We start from the raw sequence: 21401 nt of genomic DNA, 5'->3' as shown, positions 1-21401 counted from the left end.
CATTACATGAGAAACCATTAGGGTGGATATTATAAAAATACAGAAGCAAAATAGCAGGACAATTAGGTGCTATTTCTACTTTTGAAAAGACACTTTGGCACATGCTATAATCTGATGAATAGTGAAAATATTCTACATAGGCCTGGGGCCACAATTCTGGAATCCCAGCACTTAGAAGGCAGAGGCAAGACACTCAACAAATAGGAGTTCACAGCCAGCCTAAACTCCATAGCAAGTTTCAGCCCAGTCTGAGCTACAGACTAAGCCCACACCTAAAAACCAAAGGGGCATGGCTAAGTGGTACAGCACTTGCTTAGCATGGGTAAGGCCCTTAATGCCATTAAAACTAAAGTACATTTTATGTTACATGTATGGTTAGCCGTTGGGGGAGGGGAGTGTTTGCTTTGTTTTGTTGAGACAGTATCTCATGCTCGCCTCAGACTTGCTATGTAGCCTAAACTGACCCTGAACTTTTCATTCACGTGCTTCCACTTCCTGAGTGGCCCTATTAACTAGGCTGCTTGTTAAGGGGTAAAGGTGACCACTAATTGCCAGGAAGATTGAGCAAGGTTGTCAGTGGAAACATGGGCCACAATACCTTGGCCATGGGACCACTTGGGCAGGCGTCCTCAGCTCTAAGCCTCAGGGGTCTCACATTGTTAGATGCACAGTAATAGGCAGAACGGCTCACAGCTTCCTTCTGCTCCATCACTTTTCTCGCCAGCCAGCGCTCTCTTCTTTCTGATATAAAGCTTTAGAGAAGACCTGTTGGGGTCCCCACTCCCAACAAGCAGGTGCTTTACACATGCAAGGTGTGACCTCAACCACCAGTTACACAGCATTCTTTATACTACATCTGTCTTACTCAAGAGAATCTTACTCGGTTTAGTGATTTCCATCCAGAAATAGGTTTTAACTACATCTTTTATAGGTTTTCACTTTAAAAAGAGTAGCCTTCAGTGATCTAAAAGGAAGAAAATCACTGGATATGTCTTTGTAAAAATGCTGTAGCTTTGAAAAGACAACTTCTAAATTCACAAAGTCTCCCTTCCACCCAGGATCTTGTTTCAGTCTTACAATCTCTCTCAACAGAGAGACAGTGTCTCCATAACACTGACAGGGAAACTGAGGCTTACAGAGGTCAAGGGGCTTACCCAACACCACCCAAACAACTACAATAGAGAAAGGAGAAAAGCCTTTCCCTCCAACGTCAGAGGAAAGCCTGGATTGAGACCAGGCAGCATGAAAAGGATGTAGAATTGTTTAGCTAACTTCACCCTCACAACCTCTTGCTGCAGTAAACTAGAAACAGTGTCATATATGTACATAAATATGTGTGTACAGCTTATATATGCATCTATATAGAAAGAGAGGCTCACCAGGCATGAAACAAATGATCTGTCCTACAAAACCAATCATGAACATAACAGAGACTAAATGCTCCTCCTTTTGAATACATTTGACCTTGACTATTCCACACTTCGTGACCTCATCACAATCAATGCTTGATGGAGTCCATGCAGTTTTGATACAAGCTGCACCATAGTTCTGTGACCGAGGTAGGGTGCAATACGCCTTTGTTCTCCCTTTTAATAGCTGAATAAGAAAAAAGGAGGTAAAGAAAAAAGATATCAGCTCTAAAATCCTATGATTCTAAAAATGCTCTACCAAATCAATGGTGAAGAGGCCTGGAATCCACCTCGATTGACTTCCTGCCTCACATTCTACAGGGCCACCTCTTCCCCACCCTGTGAGTTACAGACTACGAACACAGGGTGAGCCTGCATACATCAAACAGCAGTGCTCCTGCCTGGTTGGGACCTTCGCAGTGGTGCTGTCCTAAGAAGCGCTCTGGCTTCAGTGTCTCTGTCTCCCAGCATGAGGCTCCCACTGGGAGTCAGACCCCAGGCACTGGAAGCCATATCCACTCCTGGGGAAGGAACATGCTGGTCCTAGGTTATTCAGGTTGTAGCCCAAGTCCTTTCCTCTAACACAGTCCTGCTCTAATACAGGCAGGCACGTTTAGATTTCCTACAGATCCGATCTCTGCTACATATTAATTCATTCCAGAAAACTGATTAGGCACCCACCATGTTAGGCACTGCTGTTGGTACTGAAGACTAAATTTCTGACAACACAGAGGAAGAGGATCCAGTCAGCATTAGGTGATGCTGTGCAGTATGGAGGAAAACACAATAGAGAAGGGAAATAGACAATGCCAAGAAAGGAAGAGGGGATGCTTTTCCAGAAGAATGGCCTGGGAGAGCTGAGGAGAGGATGGGACCACTTCAGACTCCAAGGGGCTGGGAAGAGGAACAGCAGGCGCCTAAAGATAGGTAAACGGGTGCCTCGTAGTCCACCAGCAGGATGCTGAGGGAGCTGGGAGTCACAGGAAGGGGTGAGCAAGGGAGTCACGAAATCTGACCTACAGGTCACACCATCACGTTGTGTGCTGTTTTACAGTCTGTGTGAGACAAAGGAGGAAGCAGGAAGGTCAGCTGAGAGGCCGATGATGCCTTGCTTAGCCAGGGTCAAAGTGGTACAGAAGGGAGAGTGTCGGGTGCAGATATACTGAGGGCAAAGCCAGCAGACCTTATTGATTAAATGGATATGGAATTTGAGACAAGGGAAACGGGAGATTCGGAGGCCTGGACAACTAACTGAAGAGTGAAGTCACCAATAACGGAGACAGAAACAAGTTGGAGGGTAGGAGAGGAGTGGGGACTCAGTCTGGTTTGGATGTGAAACTGTGGGAAGCAGAGGTATGGGACAAACAGGAAAACCTTCAAGGCTGGAAGTGGAGAGGATGGGTTGAGATTATAACCATGGGAGTCACTAGTATATATATTCTAGCTAACTATAAGCAATAAGCATGATCACATGGGTAATCATGTCATTTTCTTGTGTTGTCTGTACCCCCAAGACTGTAAGCTCTGTGTGGCCAAGGACCATGCCTGACCACAGTCAGCAAGGTGCCTGGTCATCAGCAAATATTTACTGAGCAAATGGAGAAGCTGCTCAATTACTCCTTTAAGACTAGCCACAGACCCACAAGAAGCAGACTCCTTGCAACCACAGAGCCAAGCCCAGCCAGGCTGAAACAGGGTCCGGGGCTCTCCCCTCTGAGCTTCAGAGCCCAGAATGTAAGTGGATCCACCTGGCACATCACAGTCAGACATTTGGGTTTCAGCCCACATTCTCACAGGGTGGGGCCTGTTCTGCCACCTCCATTTCTCTCTGTCACGGCTGCAGACCCAGTTGCTTCACCCAGTTCCTGGGCAGGATACTGATCTACCTGAGGTGCTGTGTGGGAAGTACTCTCCATAGGAATAAATCCTCAAGTAGTCTTCAAAGCACCCAGGATAGCCAGGATCTAGAGAAGGGGAAGCTGAGTCTATTCAGGGTACGTTCAGAGCAACAATTAAAGAATAACTCTCGGGGCTAGAGAAATGGCTCAGCGATTAAAAGCACTGACCGCTCTTCCAGAGGTCCTGAGTTCAAATCCCAGCAACCACATGGTGGCTCACAACCATCCGTAATGGGATCTGAGGCCCTTTCCTGGTTTACATGAAGACAGTTACAGTGTACTCATATAGATTAAATAAATCTTAAAAAAAAAATTCTCAAAACTTATTTTAAAATACATTGGTTTCTTTGATGTCTGTAGTTGTTACTACCCAAAGAAAATGTAAAACGTCACTAAACAACGAAGAGTACTATAAATGCAGGATATTCCTTTTCCCAATCATTAGCATTCAAATGAGCTCCAAATGGGAACTGCAGCAAATGGGGCAAGAAAACCATACTTATTGTGGGGCTCCTAGGTAGCTTAGCAGTCCCAAGCACTTGCCGCTATTATGGAGAACCTGAGTTCAGTGCCCAGCACCCACAATTGGACGGTTTACAACTGCTGGTAACTCTAGCTCTGGAGAGCCTACACTCTTCTGGCCTCTGTGGGTACCCATAGACACAAGCACAATACACTTAAAATAAAAATAAATCTTAAAAATAGTATTTTCCTCTATAAAAACAAAAACAAAAACAAAAAAAAAACCCAAAAAAACAAAAAAACACCAAAAACCAAAAAGCAGTGACAATCAGGCCAGCAAGGTGGCAGTGGCTGAAGGATCCTGCTACCACTATTGAGCACCTGTGTTTGTGACTGCCACAAACTACATGGTAGACAGAAAGAACCAACTAAGGCCAAATGTCCTCTGACCGAGATTCTGTGACCAGGGGCACTGAGTCCGTTTCATTAATGACTGAGAAGACAGAACTAAGGACAAAGGGTACCATTCTGAGGTACATTTCAGTGCAATAACTCCAGTTTGGAACAATCACCTTTAAGAGGACGATTACACAGCACTAGTGGCCTTCAATGACTCTGTCCCCTTCTGACAAGTTATAAATGCAGCTGAGAGAAGCCTGGTGAGGTGCCCAGGGTTAGAGGCCTAGGGTCAGACTTCAGGCTCTTCCTCTTGATTTTCTTGTTTTGTTTTTTGAGACAGGGTCTCATCATATAGCCCTCGCTAGCCCAAAACTCATATAGAAAAAGCTGGCCTCAAACTCACTGATTCTCCTGCTCTGCACCCAGAGCACTAAGATTCAAAATGTGTACCACCGTGGCCTACCTCTCCTTCTTCTAAAAAAGGTTTTTCTGTGATTTTGAGTGTGCATCCACACACACAGATGTATACATTGTCCTGGACAGGAGTATGGAAGTCAAAGAAGTGCACTCAGGAGGTCACCTTCTCTTCCTACCATGTGGGTCTCAAGGATTAAACTCAGGTTTGCTTGACCTGCTGAGCAGCCATCCAGTTCCATATCTCTGTTCAGAGTTTTGTCCCATTCAGAACAAAAGAAAGCAATAGTTATGGTTCAGTTATGGGGAAGGGTTAGGCACTCCCTAAACCCAGTGTGGGAGATTCAGTTATACATTATATAGGCCAGGATTCTACCTTTGAGCCCCCTAGTTCTAGGCATCAGTCTGACAACATGAAACTATGTACCTGTCAAAAGGTAAGTCACAGATATTACTGGATGCCAAGTACATGCTATGAAGTTAATTAAGAGGGATTCCTCCCCTTGTACCAAATCTGTCATCCATCAGAGTAGCTCTTGGCTTTGGACTTTATGAATAAAACTATTCATAGTAGGGTCCTCAGAATTAAAAGAACCATTCACTAGCAGGCCAAAAAATGTTGAGATATACTTCAGCAAAATGTTTGCATAAAAGATTAAAGCGGCAGGATGAAGTCAAGTTAGCTTTTTACAGTAACTAGTGCTGTGTGCTTCCTCTGTAGGAGCCTCTGTGCTCAGTGCAGACTGGGTGCACACAGAGTTGTATGAAGGAGGGAGAGAGGGACAGAAACAGACCAACACACAAGGAAAAGACAGAAGCCAGGTCTTCAGGCTTACAGTGTCAGCTGCCGATAGAGGGCTGTGAACTTCAAAGACATGACTAATAATACAGAACAGATAATTGTTAACAAAGTGGCACTGTGGCACTGGTAAGTGTCTGCAGGAGTTCTCAGAAGCTATCTTTCTGCTGGGGATGGGGGCCTGCTGGGCAGGCAGCTTCAGGGGGAGATGGAAATGAGCAGAGAATGGGATACAGATGTATGAAAATGTCAAAAATCAAACCCATTATTTTGTGTGCTGATTAAAAAAATGTAGAGGTGGGACGTGGTGGTAGGCTCCTATAATCCCAGTACTCCAGATTGGAGTTAAAGGCCAGGCTAGGCACATGGCTACACTAGAACACAGGGAGTTCTAGGCCAGTCTGTTTGCATTATATCAAGGTCCTGAAGATGAAGAGGATGGGTGGATGAACTTGGGATTTGAAGTGTTCTCTGAAGAATCTCATAAAGTGGAAATGGTCTATGTAAACATTAGTGGTCTTAGTGTCAGGGAAGAGGAAGCAATCTGATTCTAAAAAGACCAGGCCAGACTTGTACAGTCTTGAAAGTTAAAGGTCTTATAGAGGTAGAAGGTCCTGAACATAACTGCAGTCTGGACACACAGTGGCTTCTAGATGAAGTGTGTGCAGGTATGACATGGGTGACTGATGGTGAGCCTGCCCTCCCTGAAGAGCTTGCTGCAGCCTGGGGAATAGCCCGGCTTGAGATGTCTTGGAAAGACCCGAGGATGATCATGAAAGGACTAGCAGGCCACTGTGACTAGCTGACAGAAGCAGAGTACAGGACAGCAGGTAAAGAAGTGCAGAACTTCTTGTGGATGGGTTGAGCCCCAGGATATCCACAGTACCGATGTCTACCTAGACATGGGGGGGGGGGGGGGCTAGGAATCAAACTGGTAATTAAGAGACAAAGGGTCTTTCTGATGGACAAAGAGTTGACAACTAAGTGAGCGATCTCTGGGAGGGAGTGTACTGAGAAAACCCAGAACATCAAACTGGTCCACCAGCACGTAGGCAGGTGAGGATGGGCAAGAAAAATTGAAAAGGAAAGTTGGAGGATACAGGTGCAATTCAGTGGCAGAATGCTTCTGTAAACTCCTGACCCTCAACACTGGAAGAAAAAAAACGATAAAGAAAGGAAACCAAGAAAAGGATAGCAGAGATAGAAAGCAGTGCGGAGTTTGAGTTAGGAAAGGGGAGTCAGCCATGAGAACATGCTACAAGACCAAGGACGGAGCATATAATAAATATATAATAATAATAAATAGGAAGTATTTGCTGGCTGCTTGACTGCATGCATGAATGAATGAATAAATGAATGAATGAACGAGGAAACAAAATTCCTTGGTCAGAAGAAAGGCCAGGCTTGCTTTCAAGAGGAATTTGGTAAGTTTTACTCCATCCTCCTATAAAAACGTTTCTGCTTGTACAAGTCATCCTGTCCAGCACACACACATCCTTCCCCGCTTCCCCTTTGGTTCTCCCCATCCTCCTTCCCAGTTTACACAAGCAAAACAACACACCTTCAGTGTCAAGGCAGACAGGAAACTCCAACTAGAGTTTCCACTTCATTAACAACTGCGCCTGTGGCTCCTCTTACATAAAGGGGTATGTGGTAACAAGGGGGAAGAGACTGGATTCCAATCCCAGTTGCACTTCTAACTAGCTGTGTGACTTAGGGGAAGCTGCTCAACCTCTCTGGATCTGTGTTTTTACATAAAAGAGAGGTAAATCTGGAAATTGAGACCAGTGTTGAAGGTCTTTTTGTGTTCCACAGTTTATCATTTGCATAAGTTCCTTGCAACATCCCCAGAGAAGAGAGTGCAAGAAAGGGAAACGACCCTCAAACGAAGCACCAGGACAGGACGGGTGTATTGAGAAAGTGAGACCGCGTTACTGGAGCTTCGAAGATTGCCAGAGAGCAGATCCCATTCTCATGGCTCAGAGGGATCCTATTCCAAGAGCCGAGAATGCTCCTAACAAACACGAAGGCGACGCTCACCCCGCACCCCACCTTTCCTAGACTCCCAGACAGCCAGGAGGCTCCAAAAAGCCCGGTGGAGAGGTGGAGGGAAATAAAGATTTCTATCCTATGGTCCTGCACTGTTTTTGCAAGTCTGATTCCCGCAGACAACGACCTGCAGCCCGATAATGACACAGTGACTCTCTGGAATGAGCGACTGTGTTCGCCTCGATCGCTCCGACTTCTGGGGACGCAGGCTGCCCACGCCGCGCCCCAGCCGGCCGCCGGCCGACCCCGGCCCGGGCTGCCAGACCAGCGGCGCATTCGCCTGGCCCCCTGCGCCAGCCTCGTCGCGGTCTGGAAACATTTCCTGCCCCTGCCCCCACTCCCCGCTTCCCGGTGGGAGCGAGTTGGCCTCGCAGCCGGGTCAGCGCTCGCAGTTACCCCAACTCGCTTCCCAGTCAGCCCGCTCCAGGGAGGGCCCCGTCTGGCTCGAGAAGCCATGGGGGAACCCAAACGCTGAGCGCCGAGCGAGGTCGCTCAGGAACCCCAAGGTTCGGGTAAGGCAAGGGCCAACTGGCAGCGCGCCGGGACCCCGTTGCCTTTCCTGGCGTTACCTGCTCGCTTGCGGGGGTGTCCCGGAGCAGCCGGCCTCTCCCGGCGCTGTCTCCCCACGCAGTTGCCCATGCTGGCTTCTCAGCCGGTCCCCATGCACCAGAGGCGGCGGTCGGCAGGCTGCTCCACGCTGCTGTCCCGAACCGCGGCGTCCCCGGGTCAATGGCTCCCGCAGCCCGGCATCGGGAGCTCCTGGATCTCCCCTGGGGCGCACTCTGCCCGACGCCGGCTTCGCCACAAACTTTGCGGGCCAGGGGAGAAGGAGGTGGCCAGGCCAGGGGGGCCCGCGACAGTGCCCGGCCAGAGACCAGCCCGGCTGGAGGGGCGGAGGGAGGGGGCGGACACCGTCGCAGCTACTCCGGGATCACTCGGAGCTCCCAGCTGGGGCCGGCCCCCCGGAGCCTGTCACTCACCTGCCTAACCCCGCCCCGGCCCGGCCCCGCTCCCTTCCTCCCGCTCGGGGTGCCCGCGCCACGGCCGCCAGCCGCCCCAGGTGCGCATGTGACCGACGGCACCGCCCCTCGGGCCGGGCCTGGTTTTCTCATTGGCTTCTCCTAGGGTGCGTACCGCCCCTCGGCCCCACCCAGCCAGGTGCCCGCCCTGCAGTCCGTCTCCCCGGGAGAGCCGCCGGGAATTATGCGCCTTCAACCGCCCCGGCTGCGTGCCCAGCAGTCACTTCCCCTCCCCGAGCCGCGCCCCAGCCCAGGCCCCGCCCTCTGGGGAGGGGCCGTTAGGTCCCTTAAGGAACCGCCTGGCCCAGAGCGGGCAGGCACGTGACCTGGGAGTGCCCCGCCCCCGAGGCCCGCGCCCAACTATTGGCTGTGGAGGCGCGTGCGCGAAGAGACGCATCTCGTGGCCACACCCACTTCCCCTCCCACAGTCTCTGGCTCGCGTCATGGCTGCCGCCACTGCTCTGGAGGAGGCAGCGGCGCCTATGGGCGCCCTGTGTGGCCTCGTGCAAGACTTCGTCATGGGTCAGCAGGAGGGGCCCGCTGACCAGGTGGCTGCAGGTATGGCAAGCAGCGCCGCGAGGCTTCTGCAGGGGCCGAACCGCAGGGAGCGGCCTCAGCACGGGCGCGCGGCGGGAAGGGAGTGAAGGGCGAGGTGATTGTGATTGGTCCTCTGGCCGCTCGGCCCCCACTGGGAGCGCTACTACCCTAACTAGTTTGCATCTTCCTTAAAGCCTTCTTTACATTTCGCATCTTTGTAATCCATAGATAATCATTACATTTCTCCGAGAGTAAAAGACTTGTTCAAGGCACAAACGAGCCCGGTAGTGGAACTGGGACTTGGACTTGGGTATTCAAGTCCAAATCTGGTGCTTGCACCGCAGGACCGCGTTGTTTGCTGAGTGTTAACGTGAGAAGGTTCTGTGTTTCAAGGGTTACACTTTGGCCGTCCTGGAAGTAGCGTGCGCTCCAACTGTCTGAGTGGTTGTAATTGGATGGAGGAGGGGAGGAGCCCGTCTGGCTCTAGGTCGGTGGGCGTGTAGATGACTAGTGTCTTTAAAACTTCACTAGTGTGTCTTAGTAGGCTTTAAGAAAAATTTATTTGTTTATTTTGTGTATGTGAGTACGCTGTCTAACACAACGAAGAGGGGATCGGATCTTATTACAGATGGTTGTGAGCCATCATATGGTTGCTGGGAATTAAACTCAGGAGCTCTGGAAGAGCTGTCAGTGCACTTAACCGCTGAGCCATCTCTCCAGCCCTAGGCTTTTTGATAAATTGTATTCATGACTTTTTAATGTCTCATTTTTTTATCCTTCTTCCCCAGAGTTCCAATTTTAGGAATCTCTTAGTTCCGAGTTTATCCAGGATTTGAACAAATAAAATTCCAGGGGGCCACCTTAGAATTCTTTCTGAATGGCATTCAGAGTCAGGTTTAAGAAATAGAACACAAAATAGATGTAGGGTTTTTTAAATCACGTTTGGAAGTTCATGAGAGAAGAAGTTTCTTTTGCAAATTAAACAGATTAACTTTTAGAAAATGTGAGAAATGAACTACTAGAAATATATTCTGGTCCTTAGCAATCAATAGTCTACATGCACTCTGCCTTTCCATTTCTGAGCACATATTTTTTACCTAGCATGAAAAGAATTGGGGACAAATAAACAAATAAGATACTATCTATGGTCACCAAAACATTATAATTAGTGAGAGAGACAACTGTGTTGTAAGAGGTAAGTATCAAGGGGGAAGCATCAAGAGGGAAAAAAGGTCTGCTATTGACTGGGCTTGGTAATGCATTCCTTTAGTTCCTGGATTTGGCAGGAGGGGGATGGCAAGTTTGCTACAGGCCAGCCTCAGCTACAGTGTGAGCCCCTATCTTATAAAAAAAAAAGCCCTGCTTAAGCTTGTAACATTTTACAACTTTATCAAGTATAGTCTGTTATGGGGTATTATCAATGCCATTTCCTCCCAGATTTTCCTATGGAGATTTCCCAGCATTTAACAAAATCTAAAGAATTTTAATCTTTATTTATTTATCTGTTTGTTTATTGTCTTTTGAGACAGGCTCTCTCTGGTAGAGAGAGCTTACAGTTCCAGGCTATCCTGGAACTCACTCTGTAGACCAGGCTGGCCTTGAACTCAGAGACCCAAACCCCTCCCTCCTGAATGCTGGGATGAAAGGCATGTACCATCCCTGCCCGGCTTAAAGAATTTTTAAAGATCATAGAATCACTACTTAGAACCTATCACTAACATTTTTTTTTAATTTGAATTACCACAAACCTACCCATTTAAACTGCAGAAATCAATACATTAATCTCTAAGTTCCTTATTGAGCTTGTCATTGACTAGTGTTTACTTTTGGTTTATTTGGGGGTAAGATTTAGATCCAATGAACTATATCAGGAACATTGTTTTTCCCAGAGGCATATATTTACTTAATCCCACCCCCATACCAAGGTAAGAGTTACTATCTAATGCTATCTGTAATTGTTCTTCCACACTTGTGCACTCTGGGAACAATAATTTTGGGTTTTATGGATGCATATCTTAAAAAGATAACTTAAATAACTGCCTTCATCTTTTATTTTTTCATAAAATACATTTTTTTGTTTAAGTCTAAAAAGGGGGTAGCCTAAACTATCATCTTGTCTTAGTGTTTCTATTGCTGTGACTAAACACCATGACCAAAAAGCAAGTTGGGGACAAAAGGGTATTTGGCTTACACTTCCACATCATAGTCCATCACTGAAGGAAGTCAGGACAGGACCTCAAATCTGGAAGCAGGAGCTGATGAGAGCCATGGAGGGTGCTGCTTACTGGCTTGCTTCCTCTGGCTTGCTCAGCCTGCTTTCTTACAGAAGCCAGGACTACCAGCCCAGGGATGGCACCACCCACAATGGGCTGGGTCCTCCCCCACTGATCACTAATTGAGAAAATGCCTTACAGCTGGATCTCATGGAGGCATTTCCTCAACTGGGACTCTTTTCTCTATGATGTTTCTAGCTGTGTCAAGCTGACACAAAACTAGTAGTACGTGTATGGTTTAAAATTAACTCTGTAGAACCCATCTAAGTGAACCCTGTTGTAATTGATTCCTCTTAATGAAAGGGAGGCTGGTGCAATGGAGTAGTAGTCAGTAAGGTTGAGTGGGCTGAAAGAGCTGGATCATATAACCTTGAACTCCAGCAGGAGAGTCTGAGTGGCTTGTTGTAGGTAACAGGCGTTCAGCCCTGTAAGCAAGGGCTGTAGAATGAAAGGAAATGTAGGAAGGATTAAGTTAGTATTCTTAGTCTCAACTGATAGAGTCTTTGTTGTCAGGTTGTGGTAAGTGGACGGTTTTGAACTGTCCCCAGAGTACATGCACTTTCTCCTGCCTGAGCCAATCTGCACAATACTGAACAGCCTTCAGTATTGAAGTATGAATACATCAGCCTTCGAGGCAGCAGCTCTCTCACAAGTTACACATGCAGAAGGAACCCTTTGTGACCATAAAAGAACTGCCAGCTTTGTCTGGCACCTGCTGGTTCCTGCTGGAAATAGTAGTCAGCCCCCAAGAACATGCAGGTACTAGAAAGGAAATGACTTGAAAGCCCAGGAATGAAGGCCCTCAGGCAGGCATTCACTGATAGCCAGTGCTTCGTCCAGCCTTTATTCTCACCAGTGACCTCTTGGACCTTTAGTTCCAGGCGTGAGCCTTTGTTCTCCATTTCCCAAGTGCTCTCTTTCCGGTTCCTCCACCAGCTCTGTCTAAATCCAAATTAGACCTCACAGTCAAGGCCCAGTTAGTGCTCTTCCCCCAGTATTTCCTTGTTTCCTTGGCTAGACAACGTCTCCAACTCCAGTAGACTTCCCACCCACTCATGCACCCATGAGCAGATTTGTTTCACAGGTGTGTCTGTACAAGTACCCACATCTGACCCTACCATTTCTACCATGAGTCCCCTGGAACTAGCATGAACACATACACCATAAACTATTTAGGGGCCAGTGAGGTGGCTGGCTCAGTGAGTTAAAATTGCTTGATATCCTGAGCTCAATCCTCTGGACACACGTGATAGAAAGAGAACGGTTTCTCTGAAGTTGTCCTCTGACCTCCACATACACAAAATGTAAAAAGAAAAGTTTATCTGACTAGAATTAAAGATGAAAGTAGAATCTGTGAGATTTGAGGCCCAGTTAGCTCTTAAGACTTGAAGGGAACCCTAGATGAACCCAGCATTTAGAGCCTGGGTGCCAGGGAAAAAGAGGAAGTAACTTTATCCAAAAACAGAAGCAGGGATATACTGTCCCCCCATCATTAGGGTTAGGGTTAGTTCAGCCTTCACTATATTATAATTTACCATGATTGCCTGAAGAAACCACTATTCCTGAAATAAAATTATTAAGGAGTAAAGAATAGTTGTAGAGAAACGACTGTCATCATCAGAAAGGCTTTTGTTGTTTTGTTTTGGTTTTGAGATAGGGCCTCATGTAAGCAGACTGGCCAAAAACTGCTCGTGTTACTGAGGATGAGTGTATCCTTCTGGTCCAAGTGCCAGGATTACAGGCATGTGCCATGCAGCTCAGAATGCACCTCAGAGCCTCCTTCATCTGGCAAGCACTTGCCCAACCAAACTACATCCTCATCCCCAGGAATGGCCTTTTTGAGAGCCTGACTGGAACCCATTCCTGGGGGATTCTCCTTTTCACTCCTGCACTTCTGCCCACAGCACCCCAGCCTGGCCCTCCCTGCCTTGGGCTGCCACTCCAGATTTCCAAGAGGCTGCATCAGACAGAGGCTCCATCAGACAGAGACCTAATTGTTCCTAGTGCATCAGTGGCCACATAAACCCTGCTTTTGCCCCTTCTCCATGCTCCACATGGACTGACTTGGCTGAGGAAAGCATGTAAAGTTAGGGAAGCTAGCAAGGCCATTGTCACACAGAAAACCCTGCACACATTGTAAAAACTGCGCGTCCTATACAGGGAAAGGAACTTACATTTTTCCTTTGTGCTAGTAAAACTACCCTTGGGAAAAATAAATTAACTATTATAGGTTCTCTTACCCCAGGAGTACAAAGGCATAACTGATAGTATTTCTGTGTATTTGGGTTATTTTTATTTGGGAAAACTTACTGTGACTTAAATTTAGTAGCCCAAGCCCACAGGTGGCTCACATCTATAATCCTATCTTTCAAGAGACTTTACCAGGAAGATTACCATGAGTTATGGAGGCTAGCCTGGGATAAATAGTTGTAGGTCAGCTCAGGCTTTGCCATAGGATGGAGACCCTGCTTTCTTTTTTTTTTTTTTTTTTTTTTTCCCGGAGCTGGGGACCGAACCCAGGGCCTTGCGCTTCCTAGGCAAGCGCTCTACCACTGAGCTAAATCCCCAACCCAAGAGACCCTGCTTTCAAGAACAAAATAAACTTAGTAACCCATTTCCATAAACCAGAACATGTACTCCTATTGTTACTTTTTTTTTTTTCCTATATTACTCTGGGGACACTGAATGGTAGACACTGTTTAAAATGCCTTTCTGGCCCAATAGACCATAGGTTGTTTTTCGTTTTGGGGGGATTTCTTTTGTTTTTTGTTTGTTTGTTTGTTTTTTGTTTTTTGTTTGTTTTTTTTTCGTTTTTTACGAACTCTCTGTCTAGCTGGTGTGTAGGCACACTCCTTTAAGCCCAGCCCTCAAGAGGCAGAGGCAAGCAGATCTCTGTGAGTTCAGGGCCAGCCTGGGCTACAATGTAAGACCCTCTGTATTTCTGTCTTAAACCCTAACACAGTTTTGCTTTAATGACAGACAGCAGTATTGAAGGAAAACAACTTTTTAAGAATATATAAGGAACACCAAAGAGGAAGAGAGTGATTCTGTTTGGGGCTATCTAAGGAAGGCTTCATAAGTATTGACTCTTGAGTGTATAAGTCTTCAGACCAGGACTGGAACAGAGCACTTCTAACTGGAGGACGAGGACTTCCCATTTCGTGTGACTGAGTGAGAGGACTCCTGGTAAAGGTGTGAATAGACGGCTCGGAAACTACATTGTAAAGGACTTCTGGGCAATGAGGCGAAGTGAGGATGGTAAACAAACAATGGGATGTTTCAGATAGATAATTCCAGGTAAAGTACCAGCAGAATGGAAGACTTTTTATTAACCTTTTTTAAACTTTAAAATATAGACTACTTCATTAATTTGCATGTCATCCTTGCATAGGGGCCATGAGAATCTCTATATCATTCCAAATTTAGCAAGTGAACTCAAAGACTTTTTAAAATTTTATTCATTTTCATTTCATATGCATTGATGTTTTGCCTTCCTGTATAGTACATGAGGGTGTTGGATCCTCTGGAACTGAAGTTACAGTTGTGATGTGGATACTATCGTGTGGATGCTGGGAATTGAACCCACATTCTCTGGAAGAGCAGCCAGTGCTCTTAACTGCTTGAGCCATCTCTCCATCCCCAAAACCTTTCTTTTAACTAGGTAAAATATACCACTTCAACTGTTGTAACAGAACAGTTCAGCTGCTTTTGTCTAGTCACAGTGTTCTATAATCATTGCTACATTCTAAAAGTTCAATGGTTAAAAAAGTTATGTACAACCAGGAACCAAAGGGGAAGGCAAGCACCGGCTCCTGCAAATTGTCTTCTGAGCTGCACCCAATCACAGCTGCCCCCAACACAAAATAAAAAGAATTTCAGGAACATTTTCCATTGCACCCAAGCACCTCTTGGTCCTGGAAACCTGATTAAGGCAATGAGAAAATGAAGAAGGGACAGATCCACAGATGCCTTCTAGGTACCAAATACCCCTTTAGTATTTATAACTGGTGAAAGAGGGATAGACCTCTGTGTAGGAGGTCTCTGCAGGGAGCAACGTCTGGCTGTAACCAGCTGCACTCATGCTTTTTGTACACTGTGTCAACATTCACACACAGAGTGGAGGAAGGCTTTGCCAATTCCCATGGGTCTGAGGGCTGGTCTTTGTCAATAATTTGTATTCACTCAGAGCATCCTTAGCTCCCAACAGTTTTTTATCACACCGAAAACTAAGAGCAAAGAAGTAATCATTTTGAAGGCATACATAGAAAGGAGGCATCATAATGGGAAGGCATGTCTCAGGTCAGGGAATCAGAGCTAGAATAAGATAGTAACTAAACCCAACCAACCACCATGTGAAAGCATTCTTAGAATATTGACTTTGAGCATTTGCCAGCCTAGTTGCTATTTTCCTGACTTTATTCAAATGTAGTGATAGCTTTATTGTATCTCTATTTTTGAGATGCTTTTATTCAAAATCTGGTCCGTGTGAAAGCGCTAAAAACTCGGGTTTGCACTAGGAGTGTTCACTGGCATCCTGGAGTGTGCGGAGGGAGTCACATGCACACTGATGCTTTGCTGTAGTAATCAACCAGCTTCAACTTGATGCACTCTGAATACTGAAGAAGTGGCTTTCAGTTTAAAGTCCGAGGGAACCTCTTGAGTGGGACTTGGCTGGTAGGGGTTCCTGGGTGCGTTTGTCCTGTGAGCCTGCCTTGCTGCCCCTGCCCCCACTGTACAGCTTACTCATTTCCCCCCTGGACTCTTTTCTCAGGCGTGCGGGCAGCAGCTGGGTCTTCCACATCCTGGCACAAGAAGAGCTAAGAGTGCCTGATGGCTAAATTGATGCCAGTCACGAACTATGAATCCTTACTAGAGTTCCCCTTTCCTCCGTCTGGTTGGATTTTTTACTCTAGTACAGACTGAGCCTCTCTGCCCAGCTTAGCTCATAGTGTTGCTATAAGCCCAGCAGACTTAGGGGAACTAGAGGTTCAGGACAGTGTTTTGAATTCTTCCTACGTTTCCCTTTTGTTGACAGGTTAAGGTTCTGGTTAAGGCATTTAGAGATGTCTAGATCAAGAACCCTGAACATACTTTGGAAGTAGTTCCCATACCTTTTTTAGGTAAGGCTTCATCCATGATAATCCAGTCCTTCCAAGATAGCCTGTTACTCTTTGCTTTCCTCTTGAAAATGTGGAAGCAGCTTCGGTTAGATTTGTTACTTGTATGGTAGTGATACTGCTATATATTGACCAGATAGAACACTGAGGGTGTGAGAGGATGTATAGTGAGAAGATGCTCTCCATCCCACAGTAGACTGTAGACTCTGGCATGATCTCAGCTATTCCTGTGTGACATAGCCTCAGCTGAAGTAGTGGGGAAAGATCTGACACGAGTGATTTCAGAGAGCAAGTTTGTCTAGAAACTATATAGCTAAAAATAAAACTATAGAAACACTGTATTATACCCATAAACTTATTTCTCAAGGAGGCTAACAATTCTGAAGATGATTTATGGGACTGGAAAAGTAACTCAATTGTTAATGCCTTTGGCTTGCAAGCATTAGGACCTGAGTTCACATCCCCAGAACCCACATAAAAGGCAGGGCATGGTGGCACATGCTTGTACTTAGTGATGGAGTGACCAGAGGTAGAAACAGGTAAATTCCAGAGCTGGCTAGCTAGCCAGCCTACAACATAAAGTTCCAGGTCAGTAAAAGGCCCTGTTCAAAAGACAAAAGGTGCCCGAGGAACCACAGCCGAGATTGGCCTGTGACCCATACATCTATTCACACATCTTCACACATATACCCCTACACAGATATGAGCACACATACATACTTGTATAAAAATAGCAACTCATAACCAAGGAGTAATTGTAAATAAAAGAACTAGTTTCCTACTGTCAGAGAAATCACAGACTGAAGGCGACAAGTGAACACTGGGTTAGACTTAAAAGATTTTTGTTGTTTTTTTCTCTCTCTCATTTCTCCCCCTTCGTTTTTTTTGGGGGGGGTTGTTTGTTTGTTTGTTTTGTTTTGTTTGTTTGTTTTGTTTTGTTTTGTTTGGTTCTTTTTTTCCGGAGCTGGGGACCAAACCAGGCAAGCGCTCTACCACTGAGCTAAATCCCCACCCCCTCCCCCTTCAGTTTTTCGAGACAAGGTTTCTCAGTGTAGCCCTGGCTCTCCTGGAACTCACTCTGTAGAACAGGCTGGCTTCCAACTCAGAGATGTGCCTGCCTCTGCCTCCCAAGTGCTTGGATTAAAGGTGTGGTGGCACTACACCCTAGCAGAATTTTTTAACATATATATACATATATATACATATACATATATATATATATATATATATATATATATATATATGAACTGGTTTTTTGTGCCTGGTGTTCAAAGGAGTCAAAAAGGGGTATCAAGGGATTGGGGATTTAGCTCAGTGGTAGAGCGCTTGCCTAGTAAGAGCAAGGCCCTGGGTTCGGTTCTCACCTCCGGAAAAAAAAGAAAAAAAAAGGGGGGGGGGATATCAAATCCTACGGAAGTGCAGTTAGAGCCACAAACCAACGTGTAATGCAACCTCTAGAAGAGCACCAGTGCTCTTAACCACTGAGCCATCCCTCTCTCAGACCCTGAGACTTAGAGACTTTCATACCATTGTATATTTAGTTTGACATATGGAGATACAGGAATAGTGACAGATGTTTGTGTAATGTGGGTTGTTACACACACACACACGCACGCATGCATATTTCCCAGCTCTTTGAACTGAGAGACTCTAGAAGTATCATTCTAATAGCACACCCAGATCATGGTTGGCTGGTTTGTTTAATTTTAAGATAGTGTCTTACTATGTAGCTCTGACTGCCTTGTAGTTTCCTATGTAGAGCAGCTGGCTTCTAATTCACAGAGAAAAGCTCAATGCGGGTTGAGTGTAGTGGTACTTTCCTTTAATTCCAGCACCCAGGAGACAGCCAGATAGATCTATGTGGGTTTGAGACCAAGCTGATCTACGTAGTGAGTTCCTGGACAGCCAAAGTTAAATAGTGAGATACTATCTCAAAAAATTAAAAATAAAAAAGTAAACTAAACAAAAGCAGCAAGATGGCTCAGCAGGTTAAGACATTTGCTGCCAAGCCCCCAGACCTGAGTTCCATTCCCAGTAGAAGAAGAGCTGTCTCCCAAAGGTCTGACCTCCGCTTGCATGCTATGGTGCAAGTACACCTTCACACATACACAGACAAACAAAACAAGAAGCCCAGTGACCAAAGATGGAGCACCAGGAACAATGAAAAAGACTTATCTGTTGGCTATTCTTTTTCAGGAGCTGGGGACCGAACCCAGGGCCTTCCGCTTGCTAGGCAAGCGCTCTACCACTGAGCTAAATCCCCAACCCCCTGTTGGCTATTCTTAAATTGACTATATTTATTGGATTATAACTCAGTGTATGAATATATACTAGTCAATACTGATAACAGTAATAACTTGAATTTCTTTGTAAAAGAAATTAAACTAATTTAGGTAGATATTCCTTCCTCCAGAAGGTTGAGCGTAATCTCGCTCAAGTTTAATCTTGCCTTCCCTGAATAGGGGCTAATCATGGCTCCCCTTTAAGAATGGAGTACCTGAAAGGAAAAAGTCACCCTACCTAGCGCAGAGACTGGATACACCTGGTCCAAGTGACTAAAGTGAAAGTGGGCCCTGTGAGGGCAGAGAGATTCTGTGGGATAATGCCGGTCCCCAAAACAGTACATCAGAAGAGTGACCTGTGAGCGCCTTCTAGAAACTAGTAGCCACAGTCTAAGCAGAAGAGCATCAAACCCAAATTGGAGGGCAGTCTATCAGGTAATTCTTTTATCAAGGCTGTGAAGAACAAGGAAAACTGAGAAACTTAAGGAGACTGAGGGTTCTTGACACTAATTATAAAGGGATACATTTGATTCTCTCTTAGAGCCATGGCATTAGTGGGAAGACTGGTGAAACCTGAGTACTACTTAGAGTTTAGGTGGCCATGTGCTGATGCTGACTCTTAGTTTTAACAGATGTACGTAATTGGTGAATGTACTATGTGAGATGATAAAGCAGGAAGACTGCGTGAAGGTTGTACAGAGACTGCATTGTCTTTGCAACTTTTCTATTAATCTAAAATTATCCCAAGGCAAGTGTGGTGGTGTGTGCCTTTAATCCTAGCACTCATTATTATTATTATTACTATTGTTATTTTCAAGCGTTCTGTGCACTCTGTAAACACAACTGTTCTGTGTTGAGATCTTGTCCTATTTTCAGTGCACACAGCGCTTCAGTCTTGTTTCATGGGAGCTGTTGTGAATAATGCTACTGGGAACATGGCGTATGGCACTCTTCAGATATTAATTTATTCCCTTTGCTATATGAAACGGGAGTGTTACAGCTCAGTTGTAGAGGCTTTTTTTCCCCTATGAGGAACCTCCATACTCTTTTCCATAGCAGCTGTACTAGTTTACTTCTCACTGGTGATGTGCACAGACTCCTGTTTCTGTCTGTCCTTCCAGCCCTTGTCGCTTGTCTGTTTTGTAAGCACCATCCTGACAGGTATGAAGCCAGAACATCCAGTGCCTTTTAAATGGACAATTTTGCTAAATTTGTAGCTAGGTACTTTCTTTCTCTTGCTCTCTCTGACCTACCTCTGTGGATGTGCTACCTGCTGGGTTATTCACTGTTAGGGATTGAGCTCAGGGCTCAGTGCATGCTGGGTCAGCACTCAATCATCTGAGCTGCACTTTCAGCGCTGGTTTTGTTTATTTGTATTGCCTTTATGCCATTTGTCCCCATTCCTCTTTTATGCTGTTTTGTAAGTGGTTGTGTGTATATACACAAAGGGTTTTTTATTTCATAATACTAATTTGTACATAGCCACTTTATTTTTTTTTAAGATTTATTTTTATGTATATGAATACACTGTTGCTGTCTTCAGACACACCAGAAGAGGGCATCAGATCCCATTGCAGATAGTTGTAAGCCACCATGTGGTAGCTAGGAATTGAACTCAGGACCTCTGGAAGAGCAGTCAGTGCTCTTAACCACTGAGCCATCTCTCCAGCCCTCACCTTATTCTTTAATTTGGAATTTCTACATATACAGACATTTCAGTTACAGATAAAATACATATTTTTCTTTTTTAAATACTCGACACTGCATATTTGAAATGTGGCCACTTCTTTCTTAGTTAGGAGGGGATCTTATCAGCAGTGTGTGGTCTCTTAGCACAGAGCATGGTGTAAACAGGAAACACTCAACCATTGAACCCTGGTTAACTTTTTCATATTTCTTTTGTTTCTTCTAGATGTGAAATCCGGTGGCTATACAGTGTTACAAGTAGTAGAAGCCCTCGGGTAAGCACCTCTATTCTGGAATATTCTTCAGTCTTGCCTAGATACTTCAGTGCACTACTCCCTCCCTAGAACTGATTTTTGCCTTGTAGTTAAAAGCCTCTGGTCCATATCGGCACCTCAATCTAAACTAGTCTTGGATTGTTTTTTTGAGAAAGGTACAGCCCGTAATCCACATGGGTTCTGACTCAGCCTGCAGTAAAATAGTAAAGTGGGTGACTCCGGCCTTCCACTGTTGTCTCATTGGAACTCAAATCCCTCTTGTGCTTCTTTAGATCCACCTAACCCCTTTAGGAGTCTCATTGCCCCAGACGGCGCAAACATAGAATGCTTGGGAGGGTGACTGGGCCAGATCCCCTCTAGAAAAAGAATCAGACTAGATACGTGCCTGTAGTCTAGGGCTTGCTTTCCTCAAATCTTACACCTAATAGACCACTTAAGTTAACCAGTCTTTTTAAGTTATTATTCAAAACACATGTCTTCTGAAATAGGATAAACAAAACAAAACAGGAAATTGGAAGGTTTAAAAACTCACATTTTCACCTTCTTGTGGCCCCCTTTTTTTGGGGGGGGGTGCACTTTGGTTTGGTTTGGTTTTACAACAGTGTCTCTCTAGGTAGCCCTGACGGTCCTGGAACTTGCTCCATAGACCAGGCTGTCCTCAAACGGAGAAATCCACCTGCCTCTGCTTTCCGAGTGCTGAGATTAAAGGTGTACTGCTACCACTCAGCAGTATTTTTTTTTTTTTTTTTTTTTTTTTTTGGTTCTTTTTTTCGGAGCTGGGG

At 45.6% G+C, this 21401-nt stretch overlaps 2 protein-coding genes and 1 pseudogene across 12 annotated transcripts in view; 1 reads left to right on the top strand and 2 right to left on the bottom strand.

The window, feature by feature from the left end:
* Nucleotides 1-8570, bottom strand: part of Ubtd1 (ubiquitin domain containing 1) — a 51154-nt gene extending 42584 nt beyond the window's left edge. For 2 of the 3 annotated variants that reach the window (XM_087564089.1, XM_087564088.1), the window contains exon 1: nt 8000-8336. Coding sequence is in view for 1 of the 3 variants with exons in the window: in NM_001013153.1 (NP_001013171.1) it covers nt 8000-8069 (70 nt within the window). In the remaining 2 variants the exon portion in view is untranslated. 3 annotated transcript variants of the gene reach the window in all.
* Nucleotides 8571-8870: 300 nt separating this feature from the next.
* Nucleotides 8871-21401, top strand: part of Mms19 (MMS19 cytosolic iron-sulfur assembly component) — a 37124-nt gene continuing 24593 nt past the window's right edge. For 6 of the 9 annotated variants that reach the window (XR_015649660.1, XR_015649645.1, XR_015649669.1 and 3 more), the window contains exons 1-2: nt 8874-9007; nt 20571-20619. Coding sequence is in view for 2 of the 9 variants with exons in the window: in XM_087606251.1 (XP_087462377.1) it covers nt 8893-9007; nt 20571-20619 (164 nt within the window). In the remaining 7 variants the exon portion in view is untranslated. Of the gene's footprint in view, nt 9008-14238; nt 14557-20570; nt 20620-21401 lie in introns of all 9 variants that reach the window. The other 3 variants (XM_087606315.1, XM_087606288.1, NM_001271596.1) reach the window with 2 other exon arrangements.
* LOC120100188 (U6 spliceosomal RNA) lies at nt 14606-14705 on the bottom strand (annotated as a pseudogene).

Source organism: Rattus norvegicus, chromosome 1 (assembly GCF_021556685.1).
Source record: "Rattus norvegicus strain SHRSP/BbbUtx chromosome 1, alternate assembly SHRSP_T2T, whole genome shotgun sequence".
Taxonomy (NCBI): Eukaryota; Metazoa; Chordata; class Mammalia; order Rodentia; family Muridae; genus Rattus; species Rattus norvegicus.
Note: the sequence above shows the minus strand (reverse complement) of the source record. Positions and strands in the feature narration are given on the sequence as shown.